Below are 20983 nucleotides of genomic sequence, written 5' to 3' on the forward strand. Positions count from 1 at the left end.
AATTGAGTTGGTGCTGGGTGCGAAGCCACCAGCCTGGGCACCTTACAGAATGTCACAACCCGAACTCATCGAGCTTCGGAGACAGTTGACGAAAATCCTGGACACAGGGATCATCGTTCCCTCCAAGTCCCCGTACGGGTCCCCTGTGCTATTCCAAAATAAACATGATGGCAGCCTACGACTCTGTGTGGATTACCGGGCTCTGAACAAAATCACCGTGAAGAACAAGTACCCTATTCCGCTAATGGCAGACTTGTTCGATAGACTGGGTGGTGCGACGGTGTTCCCCAAAATAGACCTGAAGACATGTTATTGTCAAGTTCGGATTACGGAGGGTAATGAACCCAAGACGGCATGTGTGACAAGATATGGGTCGTACGACTTTCTGGTTATGCCATTCGGCTTAACTAATGCTCCAGCCATATTTTGCACCCTGATGAACCAAGTCTTCCGAGAGTACATTGACGAATTCGTGGTGGTCTACTTGGATGACATTGTGGTATATAGCCAAACACTGGAAGAACATCTACAACACTTGCGGAAGGTCCTAGCCTGATTGCGGGAGCACGAATTATATGCGAAGCTATACAAGTGATCATTTGCTCAAAATCATATTGACTTCCTCAAACATGTCATCGAGGAAGGGCGGGGGATCAAGATAGACCAACAGAAGATTCAGGCAATCACAGATTGGCCGCCATCTAAGGATATTCACGCCTTGAGGCGTTCCTTGGCCTATGCAACTTATATCTGCGATTTATGAAAAATTACTCCCTCATCGCAGTACCATTGAAAAAACTCCTAAAGAAGGTCACACCTTGGGATTGGGGACCCAGGCTAGCGGAGGCCTTCAACGCATTAAAAGCGGTTATGTCTAGTAGCCCCATTTTGGCCTTCCTGATTTGGCCAAGCCATTCGAGGTACAAACGGATGCCTCTGACTATGCCCTTAACGGAGTCTTGCTACAAGAAGGGCATCATGTAGCGTACGAAAGCCGGAAGCTGAAGGATGCAGAGCAGCACTATACGCCTTTGGAAGCACTATTTGCTGGGAACCCCATTTGTGGTCAAGACAGACAACACAATTGTTAGCCATTTCATGACCCAGCCGAATCTGAATGATCGACAGGCTAGGTGGCAGGAACTCCTAGCGGAATTTCACTTCAACCTGGAGTACCGAATGGGAAGACTAATTATGTTGCTAATGCGCTCAGTCGGAGAGCTGATCTAGCATTGGTGTGCCTACTCGTCACCCTAAAGGGGAGCGAAGTAGCCACTCAGGGTGTTCATGGTTCGGTTTAGGTCAATTTTTCCATAAAGAGAAACTAAACCAATTTTATCGATTTTTTAAATATTAAAACCAAACCAAACCAATTGAGTCGGTTTATTATGGATTGGTTTTTGTCGGTTTTTCAGTTTTTATCGGGCTTTTTAAAAACAAGCTCCTAGAAGCACCCTACTGACCTACACTTCACTGTACATCTAAACTTTACTGCACAAATACCTTGGATATGGACTACCAAATCTAACATTTTAATAAGCCTCCTCAATATTCTTCTGCACATTCAAATGCCAACTGTTCCACTAAACTAAAGTTAGAAAACTCTTTCATATACTCTCATTTCATTCTACTAAATAGTTCTATAAAACTTTCAAACACTATATATTCTTCCATAAAACATAAAACACTATAGATTCTTCCACTAAATTGATTTTTTCATAAAACATCTGTAAACGTTCTCATAAACATACATTCAAACACTCTTTGATTTCATGTACTGTCAAGTGTCAACCATTAACACCAATATTCCAACAGCATCTTTAGAAAGCTGACAGCAAAAAAGTCACAAAAGACATTACAATAATAAAGTCATAATAGGATACTCAGTCTTTCATATGGTAAACTAAAACAATGACATCAAGATTACATCTTAAATTTCAAGCAACAAAGATATAGTTAAAGTTGGTTCCATCATCCGAGTTAATCAATGCTCAAAACACCGTCGGAGTATTCTGAAAGAAAAAATATCATTAAGTAATTTACAGATATAAACATATTCTTAAATAATTAGACATATAAAGTTACCTTTCTCAACTATTTCAAGCTTTTGAATTTCCTCCAGAATATCTTCAACAATGCATTTTTTAGGAGTTGACCTCAACCATTGTTGAGTACAAATTAAAGCTTCTACTGTCTTTGGCGACAAAGAACTTCGATACGAAACAAGAATCCGTCCACAGATGCTGAAAACCGATTCAGATGCTACGGTAGAAATAGGAATTGCAAGCACATCTCTTGAAATCCTAGAAACAATTGGATATCTCTTACTTGCATCTTTCTACCATGCCAAGATATCTAAATATTTGGTCAACTCCAAATCGTCCATCAAGTACCTGTCAAGATCATTCTTATTTCCACCATCATCTTCCTCTTGCACATATTTTTTCCATTGTGAGTGTCATATCTTACCATTCTTACTTTCACTCATCATTCTAAATGTACTCCCCAGATTCTCATCAGAAGTTCGAGAAGAAGAATCTTTATGATAATCATACAAGCGAGATAAAACATTCATCACCCTTGTTAACCTTAAATTTCCCACCAAAGGACCATAAGATGTGGCAAAGATGAAGTTCACATATTTCATTTTATATCAGGGATCCAACACAACGGCGATTAATAATAATATGTTCATATTATCAAAGTCACCCCAATATTTTTCAAACTTGACTTTCATATTATCAGCCATATCAATCAAAACTGAATCATCCCCATGAGAATTATTTGTAATAAAATTAAGAAGATTAAAAAGCTCATGGCAGAAAGAATTTGAAGTAACATGCAGAGTCCCCGAAAATTTCAGAATAATCTGGTAGAAAATGTCAAGAAACTTTATAAAATCTTTTACCTTCTTCCAATCATCCCCATTTGGATGCCCTCCTCTTCCAATCATTTCTGTAAAATGCTTTTGATACTTATGGTCATCAACATAAATTCTTGAAAAGGCTTTTTCAAATTTAATAGCTGCACTCAACATCATATATGTCGAGTTCCACCTAGTTTCAACATCTAAACTCAAAAGACCATGGTTCTCTATTTTTACCTTTTCAACAAACGACTTAAAGGAAGCAAATCTTGCAGGAGATGACTTAACATACTTTACAACATTCCTGACCCGAGTAATGGATTCATTATGATCATTTAACCCTTCTTTTATAATTAAATTCAGAATGTGAGCATTACATCTTACATAGAAAGTCATTTCTCAAGATGATTCCTTTCCAATCCTCAATCCTCCCTTTCAAGTGTCTAATCGCAGCATCATTCACACTTGCATTATCTAGGATCACAGTGAATGGTTTTTTAATTCGCCAATCTAATAGACAAGCCTCAATCCCCTTTGCAATCGTTTCACCCTTATGATCTGGAACTTGAAAAAAGTTAAGAATTTTCTTCTGCAACTTCCAGTTATCATTAATCCAGTGAGCAGTTATAACCATATAAGTTAGGTTTTGGAGTGATGTACATGTATCACTAGTGAGACATACATGTTGGTTCTGGATAAACTTTTTAAGATTTTCTTTTTCTTCGTGATAAATTTTTTAACATTGCCTAGCAACAGTCAAACGAGAGGGCAACTCAAAATTAGGCAAAACAACTGACATCAATTTCAAAAACCTCCCCCCTCAATAACTTTAAGGTTGTTCATCAATGATTATAAATTCAGCAATAGCTTTTCTCACTTCATTGACATTGTACACAATTATTTTCCAGCTTACAAGTATCATTAGTACCTCCTTGTCCCCCTCCTTTAATAGGAATAGGCCTAATTGTCGATTGCTTCCTATCAATGAATCTAAAATAGGATTTTTTACAAATACCAGTTAGATGGTTCCATAATATAGTTGTCCCATTTCTCTTACTATCAGAACAATAACTTTGACTACAAAAATGATATTTCGCCTTGCACTTACCATCTTTGTCAATAAATTTGGTAAAGTGTTTCCAAATTTCAGATGTTTCCCTTCCATTACCGATACTAGAATTATTTTTAGAAGTAGTTGTTCTTTTATACTTTTTAGGAGGTGTGAATATACTTGAATCGGCAATAAGAGTGTTGTTACCTTCTAATTGAGGAAGTTTCTGTGTAGTTGAAAGAACTTTCACCTCTACTTTTGAAGTCGTTGTTTCCATCTGCGAGAGAGACAAAATATGTAACAATGGTTAAAAATAACAAAATTCGAAAATGACAATACATAAAAATTTTTTGCATATAAACATTGAAGCTATTGAAGATCCAACACCACATAAAATTATTACAGTCAGATGAACATTTAAATCTAAAAATAGAGGAGAAATAAATGATGGTAGAAGAAAATTCCTCTTTAAAATATAATAGAAAGAACAACAAAAATTAAAAATAATATTAAGCGAAGGAAACAACCTGCTCGTTACTCATAGTTGTGGATTTGCAGTCACAATAATCGCTACTTGAGCTATGGTTTACTGTTGCCTATGGAAACTTGAGAGAAGAAGCAGCTAGGGTTCACTATCGGTTGGTTTGTTTCTTTGGAGTGAATATAAATTTAAGACACATTGGGAGTTGGGAGGGCTGGTGCTTTGTATTAGAATATGGCTATTCTCTGGTGAAGCATTTGAAATTGTTAAGGCCCAAATCAATTCAATTAAAATACAAAGCCCAAGAGTACAAGAATATATATATAGTCGGTTTTTTTTCGGTCAAAACCAAAACCAAACCAAAATTAATCGATTTTTAAAATTGAAAACCAAACCAAATCAAACAAAAAAAAGTCGTTTTTTTTTCCGGTTTGGTTTGGTTATCGGTTTGGTTCGGTTTTTTGGTTTTTCACGAACACCCCTAGTAGCCACCACCATAAAAGACCAGATACAAGATCTACTCATCAAGGATCCTGTTGCACAATATTTGGTTGATTTGGTAGGAATGGGCAAGACTCGCCAATTCTACATGGAAGATGGGTTCTTGAAAATGAAAGGGAACCGACTTTATGTTCCTAAAGGAGGAGATCTACGAAGGACTCTTCTGACGGAATGCCAAGATACTTTGTGGGCCGGCCATCCTGGTAAGGAACACACCATGACATTACTTTGACACGCATATTATTGGTCTCAAATGGCTGATGACGTCTCTTAGTATGTGAAGACTTGTCTAGTATGCCAGAAGAAAAAGTCGGATCGCTTGACACAAGCGGGACTCTTGGAACCACTACCTGTCCCAAAGAGACCTTGGGAAAGCATTTCCATGGATTTCATCACCGAATTGCCCAAGGTCGGAGATCTCACAACTATCTTGGTTGTGGTAGATTGGTTTTTCAAGTATGCTACATTTATAGCAGCCTCAATATATCAACAGAAGATACAACTCGACTCTTCTTCTCTCATGTCGTCAAATATTAGGGCCAGATGAAGCGGTTCAATGGCATGCTGGAGGAATATCTCTGCCACTTTGTAACCGGATCACAGAAGAACTATGTGAAGCTTCTGGATGTTGCTCAACTGTGTTTCAATTCACAAAAGAGCTCTAGTACAAATAAAAGCACTTTTGAAATTATTACCGGACAGAAACCGCTACTCTCACACACTGTGAATGTACCAAACATGTCAAAATCTCCTCGAGCTGATAGCTTCTCAAAAAAATGAAAACTAAATTTGGAGATAGTGCAGAGTTATCTTGTCAAAGCCCAAAAGCGGATAAAGAGGCATGCTGATCAAAATCGTCTCTTTGTTGAATACCAAGTAGGAGACAAAGTGATGGTCAAAATCCCAAAGCGATACTTGTTTGTAGGGGTCCATGACCCTCGCCTATTGCAAAAATACATTGGACCCTTGTCCATTGAAAAACGCATTGGGAAAGTTGCATTCCAGGTGGATACCCCAGCCTGGTGGAAAATCCACCCCGTCTTCCATGTTAGTCTTTTGAAACGTTTTCGGGAAGACATGGAGGATCCTTCACGGAGACAACTCACAATACCCAGTATTTGAGGCCCCAATTCAACTAGAAAAAGGCGTGTTGAAGCTATTCTTGATGATCGAGTGATTCACGCCTCAAGGAAAGATCACCAAGAGTTCTTGGTGAAATGGCAGGGTTGTGATGCAAAGGAGAATACTTGGGAGAGGGGAACAAACCTCAAAGCCTACAAGAGCCTAATTGATGATTATCTTGCAAGTAAGGCGCCGAGGACGTCGCCAACTCAGGTGGAGGAGAATGTCATGGGCGGCTTTCCAGCAATGCCCCATGACCCCCTTAGACGTGTTCCATGACGTCCTAACAAGCCTCCCAACGCCCAGCGCCATGTACGGCCCCGTGGTCTTGGCTGCGCCAAGTGACAAACACGCATGTGCCTCTGTCGCCCCACCGATAGCCCTTGACAGGGCCCAGCCGCAGGCAGATGCCAACAGCGCTGCATGCGCAGACCGCGATGCTAATGACAAGGTTGCTGACAACGGACCTGTTTCTACCTTGTAGAAAACTAAGTCCTTTTCATTGTAAATATAGAGTAGTTGTATTTCATGTACTTCCTTTATGTTCCTCTAGCTTAGTTAGGTCAAGTCCTGTATCTTTGGTTTATTTTTTTAAGTATTATTAGGGGGATTAAGCAATCAAACTTTCTAGCAAGCAAGCAATTCTCTGTACTGGTGTCTCTCCGCCTCGACACCGCGTTGCTTTTCTGTAATTGCTTTCATTAATACAATCAAGCTTTCTTTCATTCTCAATTCTCTTTTATGTTCTCTCAATTGCTTTTGACATTGGTTTTTCCGTACGGCACTGACAATCTAGTCTAGCATATGGAGGGGACTTCAGTTGGCGAATAGTAACTACACGGACATCGGTTGCTTAGCCTTACGTCGCCCTTCTAAGGAATCTCAGGAAAGAGCCACGTAACAGCACACATGGGAAAGAATATTTTAGTTTTTCTGTTACACAGTAGGCAATAGAAGTAGTACAAGTGTATAGGAATATTCTTTATTTGTTATTTTACAGTAAGATAATTTTGTATATATAGACACATACGTTATCAATACAAAGCAGAGAAAATTTCTTCAATTTTGTTCTTCCTTTCTAACAAGTATGCATACGTAGTTACACGGTTTCTTCTAACAAATAGGAGTCGCAACACCATGCTATAGAAAGTTTTAAAATCTAACAAGTGTTACAAGAGAAATCACAAATTACAGAGTACGATTCACTTACAGCAACACCTACAAATTACAAGAGTATAATTAAACAGGAATTATGACTCATCTGTCCAAGTAATTCATGAATTTATAATAAAGCCAGTTCAATCGGTCGTTGAATGCTGTTCCAAATAGCAACTCTTTCTATCTTAATTAATTTATTTGAACCTTTTTTGTGTTCGACAGTCAAATTGACTAAATATGAATTTTCACGTAGATTCTTTAAGTTTTTGAAATAAAATTTACTCTCTCTGTTTTAATTTATGTGAACTCATTTGACTGGGCACTGAGTTTAAGAAAAGAATGTAGACTTTTAAACTTGTGGTGTAAAATGAGATACATATTTTGTGTGGCTATAAATCATTGCATAAATGTATTGTTTCCAAATAAGAAAATGAGTCATTCTTTTTGGTACAGACTAAAAGAAACTAGGTTCACATAAATTGAAACGGAGGGAGTATATATTTAAAAACTACATAAAAATACTATAAGTTACAATTGTTAACAATTTAAAATATTTAAAAATATTTTGAAAAAGTATATTTAAAAAAATCTTGTTTGACTCTCAAATTAAAATAGAATCATCTTTTTGAAGCGAATGGATAAGTATTGTATTATGTTGCTGCAGCAAACAAGCAAATTGAGCAAAGGTGCTACGTGATGCCCGTAGAGAATTGGGACTTCAATACACCCAACTTGGGACTTAGAGCCCGATTGGATTAGCCTAACTTTTAAACACAAGTACTTAAAAATATCTTTTAGTGCTGAAACTTATTTTATAAATAAGCAGTTATCTGTTTGGATAAAAGTGTTGAATCTTAAAAAAAATTGTTGAAGTGTTTGGTAAACAGATGCTGGTAAGTACTTTTTTCTATTTAAAAGACAGAAATATTCTTAAAATTGTTAACATTATAAAGGAGTTGATTACTACAATATATTTAATTCTAAATAAAAAAATTATATTTTAATTTAAGTGATTACTTAAGATAATTTTTGAAAATATAATTCTTGAATGTTCATTTTTCACCACTTTCAATCAAGTAAACTTTCATAAAAATAAAACAAGCTCATTGTCCTCTATAAATAATTAGAAGAAATATTACTTCAAATTTCGAGAACACTAATTTCTCAAAAGCAAAAAGGAAGAAAGACAAAAGGAATCTCTGTTGGATATAAAGCATATCAAAGAAAAGATCATCTCTTTAGGTGTTTGGTTTGATGCTCAGTGAGAAATGAGGCCTATACCCTGTTTATATGGCTTTAATAAGAACTGAAGTTGGAAAAGTTATGGAAGAAGAGGAAGAAGAAAGCAGAGGCTGCATTGCTGCAACAACAATGGAGAAAAGAAAAAGATAATATATTTTAGGATTTTCTACTAAGGGGTAATTTCGGGATTAAAAAAACTTATAAGAGATAAGAAGGTAATATTCTTGGTCAAAACAATATAGCTTTTAAGCCAATTTCGAAAAAGTTGGGTTTACCCAACTTGTTGGTTTTGGTTTTTTTAAGCAGATTTTAACTTTTCTTAAACCATTTTTTTTGCTTGCCAAATACTTCCACAACTTAAAAAGTGGTTAAATCCAAACAGGCCCTTAGACTACAAGGAATATATAAACAAAGTTTACATCATTTTCCTGAAATATGACCATATTTATTTAATGCCATTTGCATCCCCTAAAACGCCTAAATTTCTCTTTTTTAATTTGTTCTTCTGCTATGATTCAGGCGTTTGACTTGGATTATTTCAACCCCCAACCCAACCTCCAAATATAAAATCATATCAAATCCCATTTTTGCATTACATCGGGTGGCTTTTTTTCGTCGGTATCATTGGCCTAAAAGACTCTTTCTTCTCAACCTTCGATCATCTTTGTTTAGTTTGCAATATTCTTTTGTTTTACTTTTACTTTTCATTTTTAATTATTTTCTTGATGACAAAGCAAATTATTTGCGAAAGTTGAATAGAGGATGGTAGGATTACGTTTTTTTTTTTTTTTTACCTGCATTACGTTTTTTTTTTTTTTTTGGGTATTTGATTTGGTATGTGGTTTTGGCGAAGATTCCACGAACGAGTGAAGCAAATGTAAAACAAGAAATATTCTATCTTTCTTCTTTCATATTACCTAAGAACAAATTAATGCATATCCTTTTCTATACTATTTGCTCGTATGGCGACAAAAAATTACTATAATTAGCAAATGAAAAAACACTTTGTTGTGTTATAAATATATTATATTATGGATATTCATTTAGTATTCCGTCGTAAATAAGCTTCCTGAAGAACCTTATCCATATAAATATGTTTATCTATTTAGTACTCTATTGGAAATAAGCCTCCTAGTAGAAGATTATCTATATCTGGTACAATAACAACTTACAAGCAGCTTACACAGCAGCTTAGAGTAGCAGCTTACAAGTAGCTTGCAGCAGCAGCTTGCAGTAGCATCTTATACAATAACTTCCTTTCTTCTATTAATAGAGGAGAATTCATTTCATTATGTACATAAGTTTGAAGTTTGAATAATATATCAGTTTCTCTCTATATTTGTCTTTACTTTACAGTCTTTATTTTATAACACGTTATCAGCACGAGACTCTGTCATCTCGAGAAAATACTTTGAAAGTATCAGAGGTACGAACATTCTTTTTCTAAATAATGTCAAATCTTTCTAAACTTGAATTTGTAGCCCTGGATATATCGGGCAAAAGCTACATGCCTTGGGTGCTTGATGCCGAAATTCATCTTGATGCGATGGGTCTGGCAGACACCATCAAGAACAAAAATCAAGCATCAAACCAAGACCGTGCCAAAGTAATGATATTCCTACGCCACCACCTTGATAAGAGCCTGAAAATGGAATATCTTACTGTTAAAGATCTAGTCATACCGTGAGATAATTTGAAAGATAGATATGACCACCTGAAGATGGTCGTTCTTCCACATGCACGATATGATTGGACTTATTTAAGGCGACAAGATTTTAAATCTATCAGTAAGTATAATTATGCTATGTTCATAATTATTTTCCAATTAAAATTATGTGGTGATAATATTACTGATCATGATATGTTGGAGAAAACTTTCATCACTTTTCATGCCTCGAATATGCTCCTGCAGCAGCAATATCGAGAGACGCGATTCAAAAAATATTCTGAACTTATCTCACATCTTCTTGTAGGCAAGCAACATAATCGGCTATTAATGAAAAACCATGAAAGTCAACCTACTGGTTCATGTCCATATCCTGAAGTGAATGGGACGAACATCCACCAAGCTAAGTGTGGAAGAGGACGTGGCCCCAGTCGTGGTCATGGCCGTGGTCGGGGAAGAAACACTAATCATGGTAATAATAATGCATCAAAGAACCATCCTCACCACCAGCAGTGAAAAAGGAAGGAACAAAATCATTTAGCGGTGCAAGCAGCAAATGCAGAAAATGCATGCTATAGATGTGGAGGAAAATGGCACTGGTCACGTATATGTCGTACGCCAAAGCACCTGGTTGAGCTGTATCAATCCTCCCTGAAGAAGACTCAGAAAAATGCTGAAGCAAATTTTATTTCTGAAGATAATTTAGACTTCATGCATTTGGATGTAGCTGATTACTTTGCACTTCCGGAAGGAGAAACAAGTCATGTGATTGGTGATGAATCTATAGAGATGTAAATATTTTAATTTTTGTTGTTTGTAGTAGATAGTATGGTTATGTAATTGTTGTACATAAATAAAAGTTATACTTTGATAATGATGTTTACTATCATATTTATTTTGTTTATGTCATTTTGAAGAATATGGATAATCCTCAAATTATGTTTGGATCAAAGACCAATCATGAAGATATTTGTGTAATTGATAGTGGAACAACTCATGCCGTATTCAAAGATCAGAAATACTTTTCTTATTTACATAAGAAAAAAAGTAAATGTTTCTACAATTTCTGGTAATATAAGTTTGATTAAAGGCTCCGGAAGAGCTATTATATTTCTGTCTAAGGGAACAAAACTTATTATAGACAATGCATTATTCTCCTCCAAGTCCCGAAGAAACTTGTTGAGTTTTATAGATATCCGCCAAAATGGGTATCATGTTAAGACAATAGATGAAATGAACGTGGAATATCTTTGTATTACAAAGAATATTTCTTGCCAGAAATACATTATAGAAAAGTTACCAACTTTATCTTCTGGCTTATACTATTAAAAAATTAGTACAGTTGAAGCACACTCTATCGTAAACCAGAAGTTTGCGGATTCAAATATTTTTGTGTTTTGGCATGTCTGTTTGGGCCATCCTGGATCAATAATGATGAGACGAATTACTGAAAATTCGAGTGGGCATCCATTAAAGAACTTGAAGATTCTTACAAATAATGAATTTCCTTGTGATGCTTGTTATCAAGGCAAAATGATCACTAGACCATCGCCAATGAAGGTTGGAATTGAATCCCCTACCTTTTTAGAACGTATACATGGGGATATATGTGGACCTATTCACCTACGACTGTTTAGATATTTTATGGTCCTAATAGATACATCTTCAAGATGGTCTCATGTTTGACTACTATCATCTCGTAACCTATCGTTTGCAAAGCTACTAGCCCAGATAATTCGATTAAGGGCTCAATTCCCAGATTATCCTATAAAGGCTATTCGCCATGATAATGCTGGAGAATTCTCATCTCGAGCTTTTGATGATTATTGTTTATCAGTTGGGATAAAAATTGAACATCCTGTAGCTTATGTTCATACTCAAAATGGCCTTGTAGAGTCCTTTATTAAACGCCTGCAATTGATAGCAAGACCACTACTTATGAAAACACAATTGCCCACTACTGTTTGGGGCCATGCTATCTTACATGCAGCATCACTTATTCGTCTCAGACCAACACATTATAATAAATATTCTCCATTACAATTAGTTTTTGGTTATGAATCAAATATTGCCCATTTATGAATTTTTGGATGTGCTGTATATGTGCCAGTAGTATCATCACATCGCAGTAAGATGGGCCCCCAAAGAAGGTTAGGAATATATATCGGGTTTGAATCACCCTCTATTATTCGCTATCTTGAATCATTGACAGGAGATTTATTTACTGCTCCATTTGCAGATTGTCGATTTGATGAAACAAATTTCTCACAATTAGGGGGAGAGTAAAAGGAAATCAAAAGAGAAATTATATGAAAAGTTTCATCATTATCTCACTTTGATCCACATAGCCCTATATGTAATCAGGAGGTCCAGAAGATCATCCATTTACAGAATATAGCAAATCAAATTCCAGACGCATTTACTAATTTGAAAAGGATAACTAAGTCGCATATCCCTGCAGAGAATGTGCCTATCCGAATTGATGTCCCAGCAGAATCATCTACTAGCATGAGAGCTAGTGAACCTAAAGCATGCCTGAAGCGTGGTAGACTTTTGGGTTCTAAGGATCGAAATCCTAGAAAAAGAAAATCGACAAATGATCAAAATGATATTATGAAGGGATCTCCTGAAGTGACCAAATATCTGATTAGTTCTGAGATTCCTGAAGAAATCAATGAACCCGAGACTCTAGTGAGTGAGAAACTTTTAATAAGTTCTACTGGTGATGGGATTAATTTAAATCGATCTGAAATAATGGTGGATAATATTTTTGCATATAATGTTGCACTTAACATTATGCAAGATAGTGAAAATCTTGAACCCCGATCTGTCGAAGAATGCCGACAAAGATCTGATTGGCCAAAATGGCAAGAGTCAATTCAATCGGAATTGAAGTCACTTGCTAAAAGAGAGGTCTTTGGACCAGCAGTCCAAACACATGCTGCTATAAATCCAGTTGGTCATAAATGAGTTTTTGTGCGAAAAAAGAATGATAAAAATGAAGTTGAAAGATACAAGGCCCGCCTTGTTGCACAAGGATTCTCACAACAACCTGGAGTTGATTATGAAGAAACATATTCACCCGTTATGGAAGCCATAACATTTCGATATCTTATCAGTTTAGCCTTACGTGAAAGGCTTGAAATACATCTAATGGATGTGGTTACATCTTATCTGTACGGGTTACTTGATAATGAAATTTACATAAAAATCCCTGAAGGATTTAAAATGCCTGAAGCATATTCAAAATCTCGGGAAATGTACTCAATCAGATTACAAAGGTCTTTGTACGGTTTAAAGCAATCTGGGCGCATGTGGTATAATCGCCTCAGTGAATATTTGCTGAAAGAAGGTTACATAAATAATGTTATTTGTCCATGTATTTTTATAAAGAAAATAACTTCAGAATTTGTTATACTTGCTGATTATGTTGATGACATAAATCTTGTTGGAACTTCAGAAGAGCTCCAAAAGCCAACTGAATATCTTAAGAAATAATTTGAGATGAAAGATCTTGGAAAGACAAAACTTTGTCTTGGTCTGAAATTAAATATTTAGCAGACGCAATCTTTATCCATCAATTTTTCTATACAGAAAGGGTCTTAAAACGCTTTTATCCCCATTGAGTACACCAATGGTTGTTCGATCACTTAAAGTGAATAAGAATTTGTTCCGCCCTCCAAAAGAGGATGAGAAACTCCTTGGTCCCGAAGTACTCTATCTCAGTGAAATTGGTGCACTAATGTATCTTGCTAATGCTACAAGGCCTGGCATTGCATTTTCTGTTAATTTACTAGCAAGATATAGTTCTTTTCCTACACGGATACATTGGAACGGGATTAAACATATATTACAATATTTAAAGGGAACTCTTGATATGGGTTTGTTTTATTCTAATAAAGATAGTGTAGATCTTGTTGGTTATGCAGATGCAGATTATTTATCGGATCCCCATAAAGCTAGATCTCAAACCGGGTACGTGTTTATATGTGGAGGTACTGTCATATCATGGCGCTCCACAAAGCAATCTATTATTGCTACTTCTTAAAATCATGCTGAGATAATAACTATTCATGAAGCAAGTAGGGAATGCGTATGGTTGAGATCACTAATTCATTCTATTCGAGAAAAAATTGGTTTGGAATATAAGAAAATACCCACAATTTTATACGAAGACAATGCTGCATGTATAGCCCAATTGACGGGAGGATTTATAAAATGGGATAGAACGAAACCCATTTTATCAAAATTATTCTACACACACGATCTTCAGAAAAATGGTGACATTGATGGGTAACAAATCCGTTCTAGTGACAATCCGGCAGATTTATTCACTAAATCTTTGCTAACTTCAACTTTTGAGAAGATGGTATACAAGATTGGAATGCGGAGACTCAAATATTTGAAATAAGGTTTTCATCAGGTGGAGTAAAATACACGATATACTCTTTTTTTCTTACTAAGGTTTTTTCCCATATAGTTTTCCTTATATGGTCTTTAATGAGGTAACTAGCAATGTGTATTACTAAATATGTGTACTCTTTTTCCTTCACTAGGATGTTTTCTCATAGGGTTTTTTTCTAGTAAGGTTTTAATGAGGCACATTATCTTTTAATGAACATCCAAGGGGGAGTGTTATAAATATATTATATTATGGATGTTCATTTAGTACTCCGTTGTAAATAAGCTTCCTGAAGAACCTTATCCATATGAGACTCCGCTGTAAATATATTTATCTATTTAGTACTCTATTGGAAATAAGCCTCCTGGAGAAACTTATCCTTTCGGTACTCCGTTATGGATAAATATTACTCATGGTAGAAGATTATCTATATCTGGTATAATAACAGCTTACAAGCAATTTACACAACAACTTAGAGTAGCAGCTTACAAGAAGCTTACACAGCATGTTACACAGTAGCTTGCAGCAGCAGCTTACACATCAGCTTTCTTTCTTCTATAAATAGAGGAGAATTCAGTTCATTATGTACATAAGTTTAAAGTTTGAACAATATATTAGTTTCTCTCTATACTTGTCTTTACTTTACGGTCTTTATTTTATAACACGTTATGCTTTCTTTTGGGAGACAGTTTCAATAAGTGTGCAATATATAAGAATTAAATACATCAGCCTAGCATAATTACTTAATAAACAAAAGGAACAGTAAAATAGTTACAAAATTAGCAACACTCAAGAAATGGTATCCGCAAATGTCGTTCACCTAGCCCAGCAAACCTTTCCTATTTAATAGATATTCATTAAAAGGGATAGATCTCATCTAGTTGCCTCGTTTATGTGTGTGCAAATTAACGATTTCAATTTATTATTAAACGGCTATAATAGTCATTTAAATTTATAGTTTTATCCGTTGTTGTCTAAATTTATATGCATTATCCGTTATTGCGTATCTAAATGATGTGTTTACTTATATACATGGTATAATGTGTATTTAAATATGAATTTAAGGAAATATAAACTTAAAATGCATGTCATATAAATTGCATAATAATGGAATAACTTTTATACAATGTATAATAATGACATAATGTGTATTTAAAATGTGAATCAAAATATATAAACTTAAATACGTATTATATAAGTTTAAAATGCATATCATATAAATTGTATAATAATGGAATAATTTGTATACAATGTATAATAATGATATAATATGTATTTAAAATGTGAATCAAATATATAAATTTAAAATACATATTTTATGAGTTAAAGGTACCAAATCTTATAATGCAAAACTACACAGTATATATATAATAGGAAAGTGTAGAAAAGAGGGGAAGACTCCTTCGAGAACGGGGATATATAGTAAAGAGGGGATGGGGAGAATTGTAACGATCCGGCCGGTCGTTTTGAGAGTATTAGCCCCGATCCCCTAATTATTATCCCCTCTGCTTTTATTTAATGCTTACTTGGCTTGCCGGGGTGCTTGGTGTCGAATTCGGGAGAGTTTCAGAGTGGAATGGGACACATAGTCCCTAAGTTTGAAGTTTGAGTTATAAGAGTTGACCGTAGTTTGACCTGGGTGAAGACAACTCCGGAATGGAGTTTCTTCGATTCCAATAGCTCTGTATGGTGATTTTGGTCTTAGGACCGTGTCCGAAGGTTATTTTGGAGGTCCGTAGGTCATTTTGGCGTCATTTGGCGAAAGTTGAAAAATTGAATGATTTTTGGAAAGTTTGACCAGGGTTGAACTTTTTGATATCGGGGTCGGATTCCGATTACAGAACTTGGAGTAGGTCCGTAATGTCAAATGTGACTTGTGTGCAAAATTTGAGGTCAATCGGACTTGATTTGATAGGTTTCAGCGTCAGATGTAGAAGTTTGAAGTTTTAAAGTTTATTAGGCTTGAATTGGAGTGTGATTCGTATTTTTTATATTGTTTGATGTGATCTGAAGACTCGACTAAGTTCTTACCTTATTTTAGGACTTGTTGGTGTATTTGGTTGAGGTCCCGAGGGTCTCGGGTGGATTTCGAATGGTTAACGGATCGAATTGGAGTTGGAAGATTTGCTGAAGCATTGTTGTTCTGGTGTCATCGCACCTGTTGTTAGCCGCAGGTACGTACTTGTAGAAGAGAGCGTGTGGCCGCAAGAGCGAAGCTGGTTTGGCCCAGCTGGGATCGCAGGTGCGAAGAGAGAACCGCATATATACGTCCGCAAATGTGAAGGTGTGATCGCAGAAGCGGATGAGGCCGACCTGGGTCATGGTCGCAGAAGCGGGATTACAGGTGCGAGACCCGGTTCGCAGAAGCCGAAACCCTGGCAATAAGTGGAATCCTCACATGCGATGGTTTTTCCGCAGGTGCGACTGGGAGTCCGCAGATACGAAATCGATGGGCAGAAAAGGCCTAAGTTCGAGGGTTTGATTTCATTCTCCATTTTTGAACCTAGAGAGCTCGGATTGAGGCGAAATTTGGAGAAATTTTCAAAGAAAACATTTGTGTAACGATTCTACACTCATATTTGATTATATTCCACTAAGCTATCGTTAATTTCTTCATTTAATTAAGGATTTGGGTTGTAAAATTGGGGGGGAAATGTGTGAGGTTCTTAGACCGAATTTTGAGGTTTTGGTATCAGATTTAAGTAATTTTGGTATGGTTGGACTCGTGGTTGAACGGGTATTCGGATTTGATGACTTTTACCCAATTCCGAGTCATAGGCTTGGGTCAACCTTTTGGAGCGATTTTTCAATCATTTTCTAAAGTAGTAGTTTCATTATTTAAACTAGTTTCTTATAGTTGTATTTATAGTATGTAATTTTTTTTGTCTAGATTTGGGCCGTTTAGAGTCGGAAAGACGAGGGAAAGGCATTCTTATTGACTGATTGAGCTTGATTTGAGGTAAGTGACTTGTCTAACCTTATGTGGGATAAATCTCCCTTAGGATTTGGTACTATTGTAACACTTTGTGATATGTGAGTGCCGTCTACGCGAGGTGACGAGTGCGTACACAGGCTAAATGTCGAAATTCTTGTCTTTGCTAATTAGTTTCCTTTCCACGCCTTAACCGAGTTATTCTAGCATGTGTAGTCGTCATGATTAGCCTCTGTTCACATGTCTACATGTCTCATCTCTTAATTTCTATTTGTACAACATATTTAGTTAAATTACCTATTTTTCCTTGGTTTCCGTGTTTGTTCTTTAACTATAGGTTTTCCTTTCTTGTAATATCATTATTTCATTCATTACGTGTTGATTACTTTGTGAGTCATGCTTAGTTGACTGTTGGGGAATTGGCACGAGGATTCTTCCGTGCGGAGTGTGATTGTCACGAGGTTTCTTGTGTGCAAAGTGTGATTGGCACGAGGTTTTTTCTGTGCGGAGTGTGATTGGCACGAGGTTTCTTCCGTACGGAGTGTGATTGGCACTAGGTTTCTTCAGTTCGGAGTGTTATTGGCACGAGGTTTCTTCCGTGCAGAGTGTGATTGGCACGAGGCTTCTACCATGTGGAGTGTTATTGGCATAAGGTTTCTACCGTGCGGAGTGTTATTGGCATGAGGTTTCTTCCGTATGGGTGTGAGTGGCACGAGGTTTCTTCCATACCGTTGTGAAATATTTACTTTTGGGACTACGAGGCAGTACCTCGGAAGCGCCTCTGTTGAGTTCCTTTTTCTTGTTGTTGTTCCTGGACTTGTAAGATGTCCTTTTCCTTACGTGTTGTAATTGTCTTCCTGTTTTCTTGTGGTGTTGCCTTTTCGTATAATCTTACTGCTTCACTTATCTTCCATTCCTTTTTATCATTCCATCTTCTGCCTTATTTATTATATCCCAGTAGGGCCCTACTCTACTGAGGTGAGGCTTGACACTTACTGGGTACCATTGTGGTGTACTCATACTATGCTTCTGCACATGTTTTTGTGAAGACTCAGGTACATCTTACCAGCCTCGTTAGCAGAGAGTGTGTGCCGCTGCCTGGAGACTTCAAAGTATATCTGCCAGTAACCGCAGACCTCGGAGTCCCTACTCTATCCTTATTATGTTGTCTTTTTTATTCTCTTAAACGCTGATATATAGAGACATATAGTACTTCATTAGAGCGTGTGGCTTGTGACTACCGGGTTTTGGGAGTTGTTCTTACTCTGAGTTACAATTTTACTTGTACATGTCGAGCGACACTTTTCAGTTACGTATATATATCTGTTGAAGCTTAGCTGTTATTTTAGTTATTCCGCAATTGTTAGGCTTACCTAGTCTTAGAGACTAGGTGTCGTCACGACATCTTATGGAGGGATGTTCGGGTCGAGACACGTTGGTATCAAAGCTTTAGGTTCATAGGTGTTATGAGTCACAAGCATGTTTAGTAGAGTCTCGCGGATCGGTACGGAGACGTCTATACTTATCTTCAAGAGGCCATGGAACTGTTAGGAAAAATTTTATTTCTTTGATTCCTTGTCGTGCGAAATTATTGACTTTAGGATTCTAAACTTTAGTCTTTCTATTCTCTCATAGATGGTGAGGACACGTACAACCGGATCAGATGACCAGACACCCAGGCCCTCTGATAGAGCCACGAGAGGCTGGGGCCGGGGTAGAGGCCGAGGACGTCCACGTGGTGCGGCCAGGGCACCCGCACGAGATGCTACATAGAAGCCACCAATAGTTCCAGCTGGAAGGCAGGAACCTGAGGCGCCTGTTACTTCACCATCCCTCTAGGAGACTCTCGCCCAGGTTTTGAGCATGTTCAGCACATTAGCTCAGGCAGGGTTGATACCACTTGCTCCTGCTACGTCCACTATCGGGGGAGGAGCATATAATCTCGCCGCCTGCACCCCAGAGCAGCGGGTTCAGGTCGACCAGGTCCTAGAGGTCATACCACTACAACCGGTAGCCCTAGTTCAGCCCGAGGCTAGGCCAGCAGTTTCTGAGGAGGAGGAGCTCAGGATCGAGAGCTACAAGAAGTACCACCCTCCTACGATCAGTATCTTGGCGTCAGAGGATGCCCATGGTTTTCTTGAGGAGTGCCACCGTATCCTTCGTACTATGGGTGTTGCAGAGACTAATGGGGTTTCTTTCATTACGTTCCATCTTAGAGGAGCGACTTATCAGTGGTGGCGAGCATATGAGTTGGGTACTCCGGCCGAGGAAACTTCACTCACTTGGACTCAGTTCTCAGATATGTTTTTGAGGGAGTATGTTCCCCAGAGTCTCAGAGATGCATGGCGTGCAGAGTTTGAGCAGTTGCGCTAGGGTTCTATGGCCGTGTCAGAGTTTGCGTTCCGGTTTAGTGATTCGGCTAGGCATACACCAACCAGCCTTGGTTGCTACTGTTGAGAATGGGTTCGTCGATTTATTGAGGGGCTCAACCACTGTATCAGATTTAGCATGTCCCAAGATGGAGATGGATATTGTGTACCAGCAGGTAGTGGGGATCGTTAGGAGATTGAAGGGCATGATGACCCGGGAGAGAGAGGAGAGAGAGGCCAAAAGGTCTCGAGAGTCTTGCACATATAGTGGTACTCGTGCCCTAGCTGCAGCCCGTCAGGGTAGAGGCAATGTAGGTTGCCCCGTTCATTCAACACTTCCAGCCGCCAGCGGTACTCCGGCCACTCCTAGGCCCCATACTCATTATTATGCATCTCCTTTATCGAGTGTACCTCCTGCACGGGGTGCTTTCAGCGATCAGTCCAATCGATCTTCCCCGAGCCAGCCACAACAGCCACGTACTCCGAGATCTTGTTTTAAGTATGGTTACACTCGCCATATGGCGAGGGATTTCCCCAAACTTAAGAGGGGTGCACCTCCACAGACTACTCAGGTACCGCATGCTCCGTCGGGTCCTCAGGCTATAGTTACAACACCAACTACCACTCCACCTGCTCAGCCATCTCGGGGTGGAGGTTGGGCAGTTAGAGGTCGCCCTAGAAAGGGAGGCCAGGCCAGATATTATGTTCTTCCTGCTCGGACGGAGGCAGTTGCATCCGACTCTGTCATTACAAGTATTGTTCTGGTCTGTCATAAAGATACATCAGTCTTATTTGATCCAGGCTCCACTTATACCTATGTGTCATCTTATTTTGCTCCGTATTTGGGTGTATCCCGTGATTCTTTGAGTTCTCCTGTTTATATGTCTACACATGTGGAGATTATATTGTTGTTGAAGGCGTGTATCGATCGTTTTTGTTTGTTCTTAGCGATTTTGAGACCAGAGCCGATCTATTATTGCTCAATATGGTTGACTTTGATTATATTTTAGGCATGGACTTATTGTCGCCCTATTATACTATTCTTGATTTCACACCAATACTGTGATGCTGGCTATGCCAGGATTACCACGGTTAGAGTGGGAGGTGCCTTAGATTATGTTCCTAGCAGAGTTATTTCATTTTTAAAGGCTCATCGGATAGTTGAGAAGGGGTGTGATATGTATCTGGCTAAT

The 20983-nt window shown here is 37.7% G+C and overlaps 2 protein-coding genes across 2 annotated transcripts; one reads left to right on the plus strand and one right to left on the minus strand.

Annotated features, from left to right (window-relative positions):
* Nucleotides 1-2653: 2653 nt before the first annotated feature.
* LOC138898065 (zinc finger BED domain-containing protein RICESLEEPER 2-like) lies at nucleotides 2654-3500 on the minus strand. Its single transcript, XM_070184098.1, has 2 exons — nucleotides 3251-3500; nucleotides 2654-3207 (listed from the first exon to the last, which is right to left on the minus strand). The coding sequence occupies exons 1-2, from the start codon at nucleotides 3498-3500 to the stop codon at nucleotides 2654-2656; spliced, it is 804 nt and encodes a 267-aa protein (XP_070040199.1).
* Nucleotides 3501-13721: 10221 nt separating this feature from the next.
* LOC138898066 (secreted RxLR effector protein 161-like) lies at nucleotides 13722-15008 on the plus strand. Its single transcript, XM_070184099.1, has 2 exons — nucleotides 13722-14082; nucleotides 14938-15008. Exons 1-2 carry the CDS (start codon nucleotides 13722-13724, stop codon nucleotides 15006-15008), a joined length of 432 nt encoding a protein of 143 aa, XP_070040200.1.
* Nucleotides 15009-20983: the final 5975 nt, after the last annotated feature.

Source organism: Nicotiana tomentosiformis, chromosome 8 (assembly GCF_000390325.3).
Source record: "Nicotiana tomentosiformis chromosome 8, ASM39032v3, whole genome shotgun sequence".
NCBI classification, from domain to species: domain Eukaryota; kingdom Viridiplantae; phylum Streptophyta; class Magnoliopsida; order Solanales; family Solanaceae; genus Nicotiana; species Nicotiana tomentosiformis.